We start from the raw sequence: 13522 nt of genomic DNA, 5'->3' as shown, positions 1-13522 counted from the left end.
CACCTGTTTTGTTCCCAAGGTAATAAGCACTGCAAACACAAGTTGTTTTTTTTACTTGACTCTCAGCCAGCAGCACACTTATTCTCACACATCTTTTTTTCCCTCAATGTTACCTTAAAATATCATCTTTTATGTGTTTGTTCATTTTGCCCTGCAATAGCCTGCAGGTTTGCCTAGCAGAGTATTATAGATGTCAAAGAAGACTTAGCCTTATTCAAGATTTGGCACTGCACTGCTGGAAAGCTCACCAGAAATGTGCTTGCTTGTTATTGACTTTTCTTGGCATTGTACTTTGACGTGTGCATCATGCCTGAACAAGCTCTTGCTTGTTTGCTTCTTTCCATCTCTCCACACCAATTTTAAGTCATTTACAATACCCTGGGGGATTTTGCTCAACAGTTCCACATCAGTCTGGTGCAAATGTTAGATTTACCATTTACCTACCATTTACCTATCTATTTGAAAAATTGCAAAGCATTTACCTTTTCTCTTTACTCTATAGTGTCTTTATATTCTTTTCTTCTTTTTTTCATTTTTAATGTAGAAAATGATTCTAACAATGCTTTTATTTTGTTTCTAGCCAGTAAAAAGTTTCCCTTTGCCTCACAGAAATGACTGCTGCAGAACTTGCACATACACAGTAGATTTAGCAATTACTACTTAGCAAAACCAGATGCTGCTAATCATTTGCAAGTTGCAAAGCTGTCTCTTGCATGTGCTAAACAGCTGTAAATTATATCTGAGATGCTGACTGGTTATTCATAACAGAGGATAATTTATGTGCACAGAGCATAACAAATAGTGCACTTGAATCACTTAGATGAAGTTCATCCCTTCATGTCATTTGCTAAATATATATTTTTGGATTTTCTGCTGATTAACATTTTAGAGTGTATAACATGCAAAAAGATTGGTCAGAAAAACAAATGTTAAAGAAATAATAATGTGTCGTAAATGACAGAACATTTTTAGCAACAAGCGTCAGTGTCATGAAAGTGATTCAGTAACGCTGAGTTACTATATTACTACCAGCACAATTGATTTAAAAATAAATAAATTACTTGAATGAAAATAAATTTGTTACTGTGAGAGTACAAAGGAACATTTATTAACTTCTAGGTATGAACATTTTAATAATGTGGCTAATTGGCTGCTGTCAAGAATCCTGTCAAAATGATGAACAGCTCATGTTTCCTTAGGCATTAGGCAAAACCTGCACAGACAGGAATCTCATACTCACTGATCTGTAGATCACGAAATCAATGGAAAGCTACACAACATGACAAAGTGCATTCACTTAAATATTTTTACTTACTTGTGCTAGAATGAAACATTGCATGAAGAAGTATTAGAGTTAGTTTGGTTAGTTTGGAGGTGTTTTAAAACTTGCCACCCCTGCCGTCAGCATTATGTTAGCAATTAGCCAAGATTTTAATTCTCCAATATAACCACTAACTTCTACACCCAAGAGTGCACTTCCCTTTTTCATAAAAGATGATCTATTGATGCAAATCCAAATGTATAGAAAAGTAGCACAAACACTTATTTTATTCACAATAGAACATAGAATTCAAGTCATACATTTAAACTGAGGAAATGTATTATTTTAAGGAAAATATGAGTCCATTTTGAATTGGACTGCTGCAACACTTCTCTAAAAAGTTGTGATGGGGGCAGGAAAAGGCTGGAAAAGTAAGTGGAATTAAAAAGAAACAGGTAGAGGAAAATACAACTAATTAGGTTAACTGGCGACAGTTTAGTAACATGATTAGGTTTAAAAAGAGGATCTTAGAGAGGCGTTTTTCAAAGGTACAGATCAGTGTAGGTTCACCAATCTCCTGAAAAAAAAAAACATTTAATGTAACTCAACGTATAACTTAAGACTGAATATTTCTTCATCTAAAGCACATAATATCATCAAAAAGACAATCTGGAGAAATCTCTGTGCACAGGGAACTGAAAATCAGTACTTAGATGCTTGCGATCACCCTCAGGTGGTGCTGCGTTAAAAGCAGGCATGATCCTGTCAATTCGCTGTGCCAGCCACAAATACAGGTTAAAGCTGGATCGTGCCACAAAGAAGCAATATATGAGCATGATCCAGAAAAGCCACTGTCTTCTCTGAACCACCAAAGCTCATTCTAAAATGGACTGAGGCAAAGTGAAAAACTGTTCCATGGTCAGACAAATGGAAAGTTGACATTCTGTTTGGACAATATTAACACTCCATTCTCTGGACTGAAGCAGAAAGGGTCCGTCCAGCTTGTCATCAATGCTTAGTTTGAAAGACTGCATCTCTGCACTGGGGAGGATTAGTTGCCATGAAACTGCGAGCTTGCCTCTGGAAAGGCACCACCAATGCTGATATCTTTTTCAGGCAAAGATTTTTCATATTTTGGTAAAGTATGTGTTTTAGTATAGTAAGCTAAACCACATTCATTCCAATCCTTTCACCAATTCAAAACATCAGGTGCATCATGAAACAAAAAGCACAACACAGAAGAGCCAGGACTTTGGGCAGCTATATCAAACAAGAATGGGACAACAATCCTGTCTCAAAACTCCAACAACTGCTCTCCTCAGTTGCCAGGTGTTCATGGACTGCTGTTAAAAGAAGACAGCCGATGCTACATAGTGAAAAACATTGCCCTTCTGTGTTCTATTGTGAGTAAAATATAGGTTTAGGAGATTTTCTAAATCTTGTCATTCTGTGTCTATTTACATTCTACACAGGGTCCCAACTTTTTTGGAATTGCATTTGTAAATATGTTGAATGGGGGGGGGGGGGGGGGGGGGGGAATCAAAATAAAAAATGAATTTTCACAAAGGTCTTGTTCAAGGTCTTGTACTAAATATATATTTTAAAAAGTGTCAAATGTTCGCTTGTTAAAAAGTCACCGGTTGCCTTCGGGTGTGGGCCTACTACGCTCTTGTTGATTGCGAAACAATTTGCACACTTGTTTTCTTTGACAGTAAAAACCGTGCTGTGGTTTTACATCAGTTCTGTTGATTAGCGTAATTGTATGTGTAGGGCAAGGTGAGCTGTTGTGTGAAGTATGAAATTATGAATGAAGTATGAATGGTTGTAATTGAGATATTCCTGAGAACCAGTGCTGATGCCAATCACTTAAAGCCATAATCAGATCTTAAGAAGATAAGACTAAAAACAATATTCACTACATTTATGCCATTGTGGAAGACTATTGTATATAGCGTGAAGGAGAAATGTACTTGCAGTTAAACTTACTGGACTTTTGCCAAAAACCGTGTCCATAACTCTTGTGACAGATTTACAGTGTCACGTATCCAGTTTCTTGGAATGTCAAAGGCGTGTTCAAGCCTGAGTATAAAGTGCCTCATTGACAGAAATAAATGCAGCTTGGGGTGAGAACAGGAACACCATGTTTAAAATGTGCTGTGACATGATCAAATAGCTTAGAGAGCTTTTTCCTGGGTGTGAGTATGTTACATATGAGCCAGTATAAAACAATATCTCCCCCCTTTAGGCAAGAAAGCGAGAGTTCTGATGATTCATTACAGAATCATTTGGGGGTTTTTTTGCTCATCTGCCTTTCTCCATGTGTGCACTCTCAGATTTACAGGTACAGCGAAAGTCCATTTCATTCTCTACAGGTATAGTCTACACAAATATAACTATTGCGACCAGTCGTGTATACATTTTTGTGGTTCATTTTCAGGTGCATTCAGGTGTATTTTAGCACAAAGTCACAATCTTTCCAGGAGTGGACAGCAAATACAGCCTAAAGTCTGAAAACCTCTTCAGGCCTCAGCATGTTAAGATCATAACAATTCAATACACTAAACTAATGTGGCTTGTTTGAAAGGGTTTTCAGGAGAAAGAATAATATGGCTCCAATGCTTAGGTTTGCAAAGTTGCAATTGAACAAACCACGAGACTTCTGGAACAATGTCTTGTGAAGAGGTAAGACCAAAAAAGAGATGTTTTTTCAGAATGCACAGAACAGTTTTAGGCAAACCAAACACAGCATATCAGCACAAGCACTTCATAGAAACTGTCAGCATGGTCAAGGAGGGGTAATGATGCAGGATTGTTTTCCACTCACAGGATCTTGGCACCTTGCAGTCACTAAGTCGACCATATACCAAAGTATTCTAGAATTGAATGTGATACTAACATCTAAAGCTTGGCCTAAATTGTGTCATGCAAAAAGACAATGATCCCAAGCACACTTGCAAATCTACAACAGAATGACTGAAAAAGAAAAGAGTCAAGGAGTTGCAATGGCCCAAAATCCAAACCCCAACTTGATTGAAATAGTGTGGCAGGCTCTTGAGAGCTGTGCATGAAATGAACACCCACAAACTTCAAAGAACTGAACCAACAATGTACAAATGAGTGTGCCAAAATTCCTCCACAAAGATCTAAAAAACAGATAAAGTTACAGGTGACTTCAAGTTACTGCTGCTAAAGAGGCTTCTACAAGCTAATGAGTCATGCTGTATGCTTTTTTATCACTGCATATATGTGGCTTGTATATGAGCAGGAAACATTTGTAACGTACAAACCACAAAGGTACAAAATAGACAATGTCAAGGTTAAAATGACAGTACCACAGACAGTACCAGCCCACGCTGTGATATGTCTAAAGGTGCAATAAGGTACTTTTTTCTGAGAATGTTTTGAGTTATTATGATTCAGGCCCAAACTGGTCTCTGTTGCCTCTTCCAGTGCCCTGCAATGACTGGTCACACCCTCTATAGCAAGGAACATCTCATTCAATAGGTCTGGAAATTTACAGCAGAGACAGCATAACAATGTTCACTGAGACAGATTTGCTTTTTTTTACCATTAAAAAATTTGGGGATATAGATAAAGAGACCATGTGCACACAGTCAAACCCCACAATATCTATGCTATGCCGTACTAATATTCCCTCTGTAATGCAGGCAAGCAAGTAAAATACACAATTTCTGTTTCTTTTTATCAAACATACACAGACTGAGTGCAACAGAAAAACACACGTGCACTGAGAATCTGCCCACCATATGTGACTGCATTTTGCTTTTGAAATTATGCATAAGTTTGAACCCCTGAGGTAAATGTAACATTTGAATTTCACTTTAAAACATGACCTTATGCACATAAATTAGGAACCTAAGTTGCATACGGTCCAACAATTGTACAATTTTGTATGAACTACTTATGCTCAGGTTTAGTTTTAGATGATGAGTTGTATGAATGACTGCTTCGCCTTAACTTGATATTTCTTTGTGTAGAAAACAGCTGAAACAGCAAGGTTCACTTTTACAATTAAGGGCGATAATTACGTTTAATAGCACTTAGGATTGATCAGTGTGGCAAAGTACTGGAATACAAAAGCACCGAAAAGAAGGCAGTTTTGGGTTGAGTCATTTTAACCAGCAGATTAACTCATCAAAGCACTGAGAAGCTTTTTGTAGATCTCAAGCCTCCACTTGATTCAGCTCCACCCAAATAAAGATGCCTGTGATGAATCAAACATCATCTTCACTCATACTTAGAGCACAAGCTTGCATAACACAGGTATTCTGTGATATTTTATTTCTTTCCTTTCTTTTGTGTGTTTCCATGCCTGTGATCCAGTGTCACCCATTTTTCCAACAGTTCGGAAATAGCATCTGTAATGCGCCTTCATTTTTATGCTCTTTGCAGATCTTTGTCTATTGTTCTGTAAGGGAAACTGATCATGCTTCTAGAAGTCTCTTGTGTAGCAACAATCTGTTTCCACTTTAGCAAAATAAGCTTATACAATCAATCCACTGAAGTTGGGCCAGGACCACTTTTAAAAAGAAAACCAAAGGCGACACCTGGTGGTTAAATATGAAATTACAAGCTAAATACATCATTTGTTTTCACATACTCTTGTGATTTTTACCTCAGTAGTCAAACGAGAAAAGTACAGGAGACAGTGGCTTTATATTTTAAGTTGATTCTGTTAGCTCTGTGATTAAATGATCCCAAAGCAAGGTCAGTATTCAAAATATACTCCTCTTCTGGATGTGAAAACACATTTATAACTCAGAATAAAAAATAATGATAGTGATATTTTTTTTCATTTGCGGTATATATTGGAATGAAATACAATCAATCAGTCAATCATCATTATTTTTTTCAGCCTTTTATTCATAGTTTGGTTTCATACTTATCCAAAGGCTCGTGCACTGTGTAAAGATGAGCATTTTCTGCATTTTGCAATGTTTCGATTTATAATGAGATGAAAACAAAGAGAACTCCCCAGAAGAAACTAGCGTGCACTTTGTTAAGGTTCAAAATTGAGGAGGGAGAGTACAAACCACCCTTGGTCCAGAAGCTCTTGGTCAAACGATGATTTTTAATGAATACACACGTGTGGGAAGACAACTCTGTATGCAGACAGCAATTGATCTTCAACTTAATCAAAGCATGAACAGATATTTTATAGCATCAGGGTTTGATTTACTGACGCCCCTTCATGCGTCACAGATACATTTTATACATAGATCAGATCAACACCACAATGACTTTTAACCCAGAAGATCATCTTCTATTTTCATGGCTGGTACTTTCCGTTCTTGTCTTAAAGTGAATTGTTCCTCTTTCTTGCTGAGACAACAAGGACGGTTCCTCTTTCACCGAGACATGACTAATCTCTCCTCTAAATAAATCTAACTCATGTGTGTGTGTGTGTTGACCTCACATGCTCTTTGTGTCACCTCTTCACCTACTAACTGTCTGTGTCTCGTCCTCAAATGCTCTTTCTCAAGTCACCTGTTGCACTTCTGACCTTTTACCAGAACAGAGGCTCATCTTTATGTGTTACAACCTAACGGAGACTATGTATATGTCCTCTACTAAATAAATGTTTTAACCAAGAACCTCTACTAAAACCTTAATATAAAATGACCTGATATATAAGTGTTTTGTAAGCATGTATTGCAATTCCTTCTATGTTCTAGTTTTCCCTCAGCATGTATCACCTGAACAGTCACGTCAGTGAAGCTTAAGACCTTTAAAGAACCTGAACATCAACTCAAATAAGCACAGATATGCATTGTGTACACAATAGTTATAACTGCATCTGAAATACAAAATTAACATCATCATAAACATCTTAAGGCCATCTTAAAGCTATCTGTTACATTGTTAAAGCAATGATCATACTGCAGATTATATTATTAATGCAATGGTAATAATGATGATTATTTAACAATAGCAGTAAAATAATTTCCCTGCTCCACACTCCCTCTCTCGACCTCTGGAACACCAGAGGTCGCAATACATTGTGTCCTCGCTCAGCAAATCAGACAACCTCATGTCATCCAATTGGTCCAGTCATAGACACCAGCTCCCCTTCGAGAACACTCCATGTGTAAGCTTAGGTTTTCTCGGTCCCTCTCTCGCGATCGTCGAGATCTTCTGCAAAGGAAACAAAACACCTTTTCCTGCACCTCCCTAACTTATCCTATCTGGGACTCTTTAATCAAAAGCATGATCCTAATTATGCTCTTAACTTATTGACTTGTATTTATATATATTCTTCAACGTTCCTCATCACTTTAAAATTCTTTAAGCGCTGGTTTCACGTCCGGTTGCTCGCTCTATTTTTCCCTTATCTGATCATCAACATCCTGTGCACAAATTGTCGCTGCTGCAAGTTCCTCTACTCTAATCTTAAGTCACCTTTTTAACAAGAAAATCATCGTAAGCGCCTATTCTACTAAAAGATCCAAAAGAAAACAACCACTTTAATCAATTAAGTTTAAGCATATAAGCAATTACTCCTGCATACATTTCAACATAGCTAAATGCTGCCTAAAAACAACTCCTGTGTGTTAACACTAACTTCATTTTAACCCTCACATTTCCTATGTTATAACCTGTTTTTAACATAGCCTCTTTATTTCATTTTGCTCCTTTTAATGTAACAATACCTTCTAATTCTAGTTTATCAGACATAACCAAAATATATGCTTTCCTTCCTCTTTGGTCCTTCTTTAAGTTCAGTTAAAAGCTAAATGAATTTGAGGCCTTTTGCCTGGAATCAATACTGTCATGTGTGTTTCTGTGTAATATCTGTCTGTGTAAGCCTACATTATAACCACTACTTCTAGAAATCAAAAGAAATCAAACCTGTTCTCCTCCTTCAACCCTCACTAATTTTCCCCAAAGGATATCTTTTTGTTAAGGTTCAAAATTGAGGAGGGAGAGTACAAACCACCCTTGGTCCAGAAGCTCTTGGTCAAACGATGATTTTTAATGAATACACACGTGTGGGAAGACAACTCTGTATGCAGACAGCAATTGATCTTCAACTTAATCAAAGCATGAACAGATATTTTATAGCATCAGGGTTTGATTTACTGACGCCCCTTCATGCGTCACAGATACATTTTATACATAGATCAGATCAACACCACAATGACTTTTAACCCAGAAGATCATCTTCTATTTTCATGGCTGGTACTTTCCGTTCTTGTCTTAAAGTGAATTGTTCCTCTTTCTTGCCGAGACAACAAGGACGGTTCCTCTTTCACCGAGACATGACTAATCTCTCCTCTAAATAAATCTAACTCATGTGTGTGTGTGTTGACCTCACATGCTCTTTGTGTCACCTCTTCACCTACTAACTGTCTGTGTCTCGTCCTCAAATGCTCTTTCTCAATTCACCTGTTGCACTTCTGACCTTTTACCAGAACAGAGGCTCATCCTTATGTGTTACAACCTAACGGAGACTATGTATATGTCCTCTACTAAATAAATGTTTTAACCAAGAACCTCTACTAAAACCTTAATATAAAATGACCTGATATAAGTGTTTTGTAAGCATGTATTGCAATTCCTTCTATGTTCTAGTTTTCCCTCAGCATGTATCACCTGAACAGTCACGTCAGTGAAGCTTAAGACCTTTAAAGAACCTGAACATCAACTCAAATAAGCACAGATATGCATTGTGTACACAATAGTTATAACTGCATCTGAAATACAAAATTAACATCATCATAAACATCTTAAGGCCATCTTAAAGCTATCTGTTACATTGTTAAAGCAATGATCATACTGCAGATTATATTATTAATGCAATGGTAATAATGATGATTATTTAACAATAGCAGTAAAATAATTTCCCTGCTCCACAACTTTAACAACTTAGAAGCTCGGGTGAGGGGAGCACAGGTTACTGAACTGTTTCCACTTGGGTGGCCTCAGAGGAGGCGACCACCTGTCCATCAACAATTTCCTCGATGATTGTCTTCACTCGTTTTTCAATGTGGGGTTTACGCTCTGCAAAGACAATGCATCGCATCACTATAGTGTAAAGAGCTTATTTCAGTTTTACTGCGACAAGATCTGAAGTTCTGGTTCAGTGAGTGATGGAGATTCTTACCTTCCACTTCTACGACCTTGCTGATGACCACCACCCTAAGAAGAGCGTAAACATTTTTTTAAAAACATTTTTGTTTGCTTTAATTGATAATCGATTAAAAACAGATACATTTTTAATTTCTTACTCCTTTTTTTCATAGTGCTCTCCTTCTAGCAGCCTCCTATATTCAGCAATCTCCATTTCCAGCCTCATCTTGATGTCCAGTAGCTCATTATATTCTGTTTGCACCCGCAGAAGAGAGGCCTTCAGCTCCTGCAGCTCAGTCTCCAGGGTGGAGATGGTGACCTGCAGTTGTTGAAGCTGAAGACTATAGCGACTTTTCACTTCCTCCAAATTTTCCTGTAGGCATGTAATCTGCAGGACAGAGAGGTTACAACAGCTCCATGTGAGTACAGTCAGTGGGAAGAATCATTTCCTCTCTGTTACAGCAAATTAATATATGTCCTGATATGTTTGGAAAAAACTGATTTAATTTTTTAATCATTCCCCTTGCGCTAACAATTAAAACATTACGAACCTAATGTGCTTCAAATAGCAAAAGTAATTTTAACCAGGCTCGACATCTGCTGATGTCAACCAGTATGAAGCATTTCCCAATCAAATGTAGGGAAGCTATATGTATATTTGTCCTTTATTTGTTTTATTAATGTTTTTTTCATGTGTTTGTTTGATTTTTTGCAACATACTTTTTGGCTATTTTCTCATTTAACTCAGCTTTTGAGCAGAAATACACCACCAACATTATTTTGAAATTCATAAGTTCATGAATATGGTTTTTCATGACTGTTATAAACAGGGGGAATTAAAATAGCAGATAACTCTTAATTCCTTAAACATTTAAGGGGTGATTAGTGTTCTGTTATTGTTTCAGATGATGCATTTTATATTCTAGGATTCTATTTTTTTTTTTCATTTGCTTGCTCAGTCACTATGTGTTAATAGACCTCTCTGTGCTGAACCACACTTGTTATTAATCTCTGTCTCTCTTCCACAGCATGTCTTTATCCTGTTTTCCTTCTCTCACTTCAACCGTCTTGAGTTTCTTGCCACATTGCAAAATGTCACAATGATTTTAGTTAAAAAATATTGAAAGGTCATGATCACATGTGAGTTCATAAAATACGGCAGTTATGTTATGTCGTAGTGTTGAATACTGATTATATTTTTTAAATGAGCCTCCAAGGCAATGTTTGTTTGTTGTCTCTCCTCTCCTTGTTTCTCTTTCCTGCCTCCTCTGCTTGCAGCTGTGTCACCAAGATACCAGAGATAGGTACAATATGAGAAAAAAAGAGCGGGTCTGCTACTTCTTAGCTTCAGCAAGCTGAGATTATTAGACCTAACACTGCGATGTGCATTTGGCTTCAGTTACAAAACCTTCATATCCAGTACTTTTGGGTTGTTATTCCATACCTCTGTGTGTGCGCTTTGCCGGCTTATCATCAAACTTTGGTAGGTCTTCTTCAGAGTGGACAACTCTTTGTGAAACGTTTTCACATCTGTTTGGGAAACAATGATTTCCTTCTGGAGAATTTCCACCTTTTTAAAAGAAAGCATTCAAAATTCAATAAGAAAATTTGAACTTTTTTTTTTTTTTTAAGGATCTACCGGAGTCGTTTTGAACATTTTAGGAACCTCACCTTCGACTGGAACCATTTCTCGACTTCCAGCTTGTTCTTGCTCACCACAGTTTCATACTGCTCCCTCATTTCCTCCAGGACCTTTGTCAAATCTGTAGAGTGTGCACTGTCCACCTCTACATTTACAGAGCCACTGCATTGGATGCTCAACTGGCTCATCTCCTGCAACATGCAAAACAAACAAACAAAAAACACAACAACAAAAAAAAGTGTTTAAATCTCCAATCCATCCAGAAGTGTAAGCGCTTCCACCACCAGCAGATGGCGACACTGCACCATGGAAAGCATTGACTCACGCAATCTCTTTAGCAGTGTTTAATAGGTTTGTTTTTCTATTATACGCCTTTTACCTCCTTGTGATTCGCCTTCATTTGCGCCAGCTCTGCTTTCAGATCCTCTATGCTTAGCTCCAAGTCACTGATGCCAAGAGTCAAGCTGTCGCGGACTGCTCGGAGACGGGATACGTCAGCCTCCACGGTCAAATGCAAGTTCATCTCCATGTCATATCTACAGAAGAAAAGCAGCCCTTTCAGATGCCATTATTTTCACGATTTTGATGGGGGTAACGATTGTATGGTCTCAAAAGAAAAAAATAAATAATAAAACAAAAACTCCCAAATGTAGTGGGATTTCTTTTCATATTTGGTATAAAGTAATATGGGGTAGAAAGAAATACCACGGAGCAACAAAGGAATGTAAACCTACTTCATTTTAAAGTCTTCCGCTGCCAATTGAGCATTGTCAAGCTGCACGTGGATGGCCTGGTTCTCTGCAAATCTTCTTGCAATCTAATTGGAGAAAATGAATAAACTGTCTGAAATTCTGACCGCGTATAGGCTATACTCTTCATTTATTGATATTGAGCAAATTATTTTGCATTCCGCAGCAGTTCAGCTTTCTTTGGATGCCATCTATCAGTCACATAGCGTACAACGGGTTCTAACCCTTCAAATCCACACTTCAGCATTAATTGGTGTCAATAATTTTTGTGATAGTAAAACAATGGAAAGATGTTTCAGTCGCCTGCATAGATGTTTACTTCGGGTGTTTGGCAATGTTCGAGGTTTCGTGTGTGTGCATTGTAAAATGGTTTGCTTTTCAGTGTGTTGTGTTATGTAAAGTGTGAGAGGTACCTCGGCTCTCAGGTCACTGATGGTGGAAAAATAGCCACCGTAGTTCTTGGTAACAACAGTTGACTTTTGTTGACAGAACTCAGCGATGTTCAGTTCCAGCTGCCTATTTTTGGCCTCCAGAGAACGCACCTGCACATCACGAGGAAATACTGGTTCATACAAGCAGGCTATCATTATTTGTCTGAAAGCAACTGTTCTACATTTTTCCATTTGGTAAAATTTCATATGTTTTTTTTTTGTTAGTTTGTTTTGGGGTTTGGTTTTTTTTTGTGTGTGTGTTCATTATTGTATGTGAGTATGTTGATCCTTTACTCACTACAACAATATAAAGACACCCCATTATAAGTGCTGCATGAAAAAATTCAATAAGATAAGAGAAACCTTAATTAGTCCCACATGTGGGATTTTTTTTTTTTTTTTTTTTTTGGTCAAGTACAAGTTTAAAACAGAAAGTACAAGTTTAAGAGCAGTAAAACATTAAGGGGAAAAAAGCAATAGAATAGGATAAGATAATAGAATAAAGGGGGTTAGGGTTAGGTCAATATGTACTGTTAGAAACTGTTATTTTACTATATGGAAATTAATCTTATTATTTATTAACTAGTGATTACAAATGCAAATTGTTAAAAGTAAATAAAGGGGGGGAGTAATTCTTGCAACTAGCGCTCATCAGTAAAACCTACTTTTGCCAAGTAATCAGCCAGGCGGTCGTTGAGGTCCTGCATGGTTGCCTTCCCATCTCCGACTACAGAAGTCTCTCCATATGAGCCCACGGACCCTAAAGAGAAGACAGAGTTGGATCTTGAGATGCGGGTCCCATAACCTCCAGCTCCGCCATGCACACTGGGTGTGTAGCCAACAGAGGACGTGCTATTCTGCTTCCATCCGCCCAGGCTGCTGGAACTGTAGGTTCTCTGCTTAACGCTGTAGCTGCTCTGCTGGGTCAAAGAGGCTGCCATGGTGACAGGAGGTTGTCGTGATGCGAGGCTGATGGTGAGCACAGAAGGAATGTCTCCGAGGTGTGATCCTGCAAGACACAGCAGGGTATTTTATAGGGTTCTTAGTGAGGGGGGCAGTCTCAAATGCCATGCAACAACAACAGTGTGGTATGCAGATAATAGTTTTTGATGTCTTTGTTTTTGTTTCCATCGATTGGGTGTGTAAGTCTTCATTAGACAAACTTTGATGAAAGACAAGTGGAACATCTAGTCAGACAGCTTAACTGATAACTATGCTGAAATCCAGCCAAAACCTAAGATGTGGCTAATTATTTCTTCTTAACTCATTACACTTCCTACTCGTTACTTTATGGGGCACAGATGAATGCTAAGATGATTTTAAGTGAGTTACCCAAAAGAAGCTGAAA

The 13522-nt window shown here is 37.8% G+C and overlaps 1 protein-coding gene across 2 annotated transcripts; it reads right to left on the bottom strand.

Moving 5' to 3' along the window:
• Nucleotides 1-6123: 6123 nt before the first annotated feature.
• LOC146708305 (keratin, type I cytoskeletal 19-like) lies at nucleotides 6124-13174 on the bottom strand. 2 transcript variants are annotated; one of them, XM_085460132.1, is made up of 10 exons: nucleotides 12840-13174; nucleotides 12157-12285; nucleotides 11729-11811; nucleotides 11374-11530; nucleotides 11024-11185; nucleotides 10797-10922; nucleotides 9511-9740; nucleotides 9387-9421; nucleotides 9143-9283; nucleotides 6124-6280 (listed from the first exon to the last, which is right to left on the bottom strand). In XM_085460132.1, the coding sequence occupies exons 1-9, from the start codon at nucleotides 13113-13115 to the stop codon at nucleotides 9177-9179; spliced, it is 1305 nt and encodes a 434-aa protein (XP_085316258.1). In that variant the 5' UTR covers nucleotides 13116-13174; the 3' UTR covers nucleotides 6124-6280; nucleotides 9143-9176. The 2 variants fall into 2 exon arrangements, with proteins under 2 accessions (XP_085316258.1, XP_085316257.1); XM_085460131.1 differs by lacking the exon at nucleotides 6124-6280 and having other exon boundaries at nucleotides 8235-9283.
• Between the last annotated feature and the right edge of the window lie 348 nt (nucleotides 13175-13522).

The sequence above is a fragment of the Copadichromis virginalis genome, linkage group LG6 (genome assembly GCF_057382275.1).
Source record: "Copadichromis virginalis isolate Kocher_CV1m ecotype Utaka linkage group LG6, C_Virginalis_male_GT1.1, whole genome shotgun sequence".
Taxonomy (NCBI): Eukaryota; Metazoa; Chordata; class Actinopteri; order Cichliformes; family Cichlidae; genus Copadichromis; species Copadichromis virginalis.
This window is presented reverse-complemented; position numbering and strand designations above follow the sequence as displayed.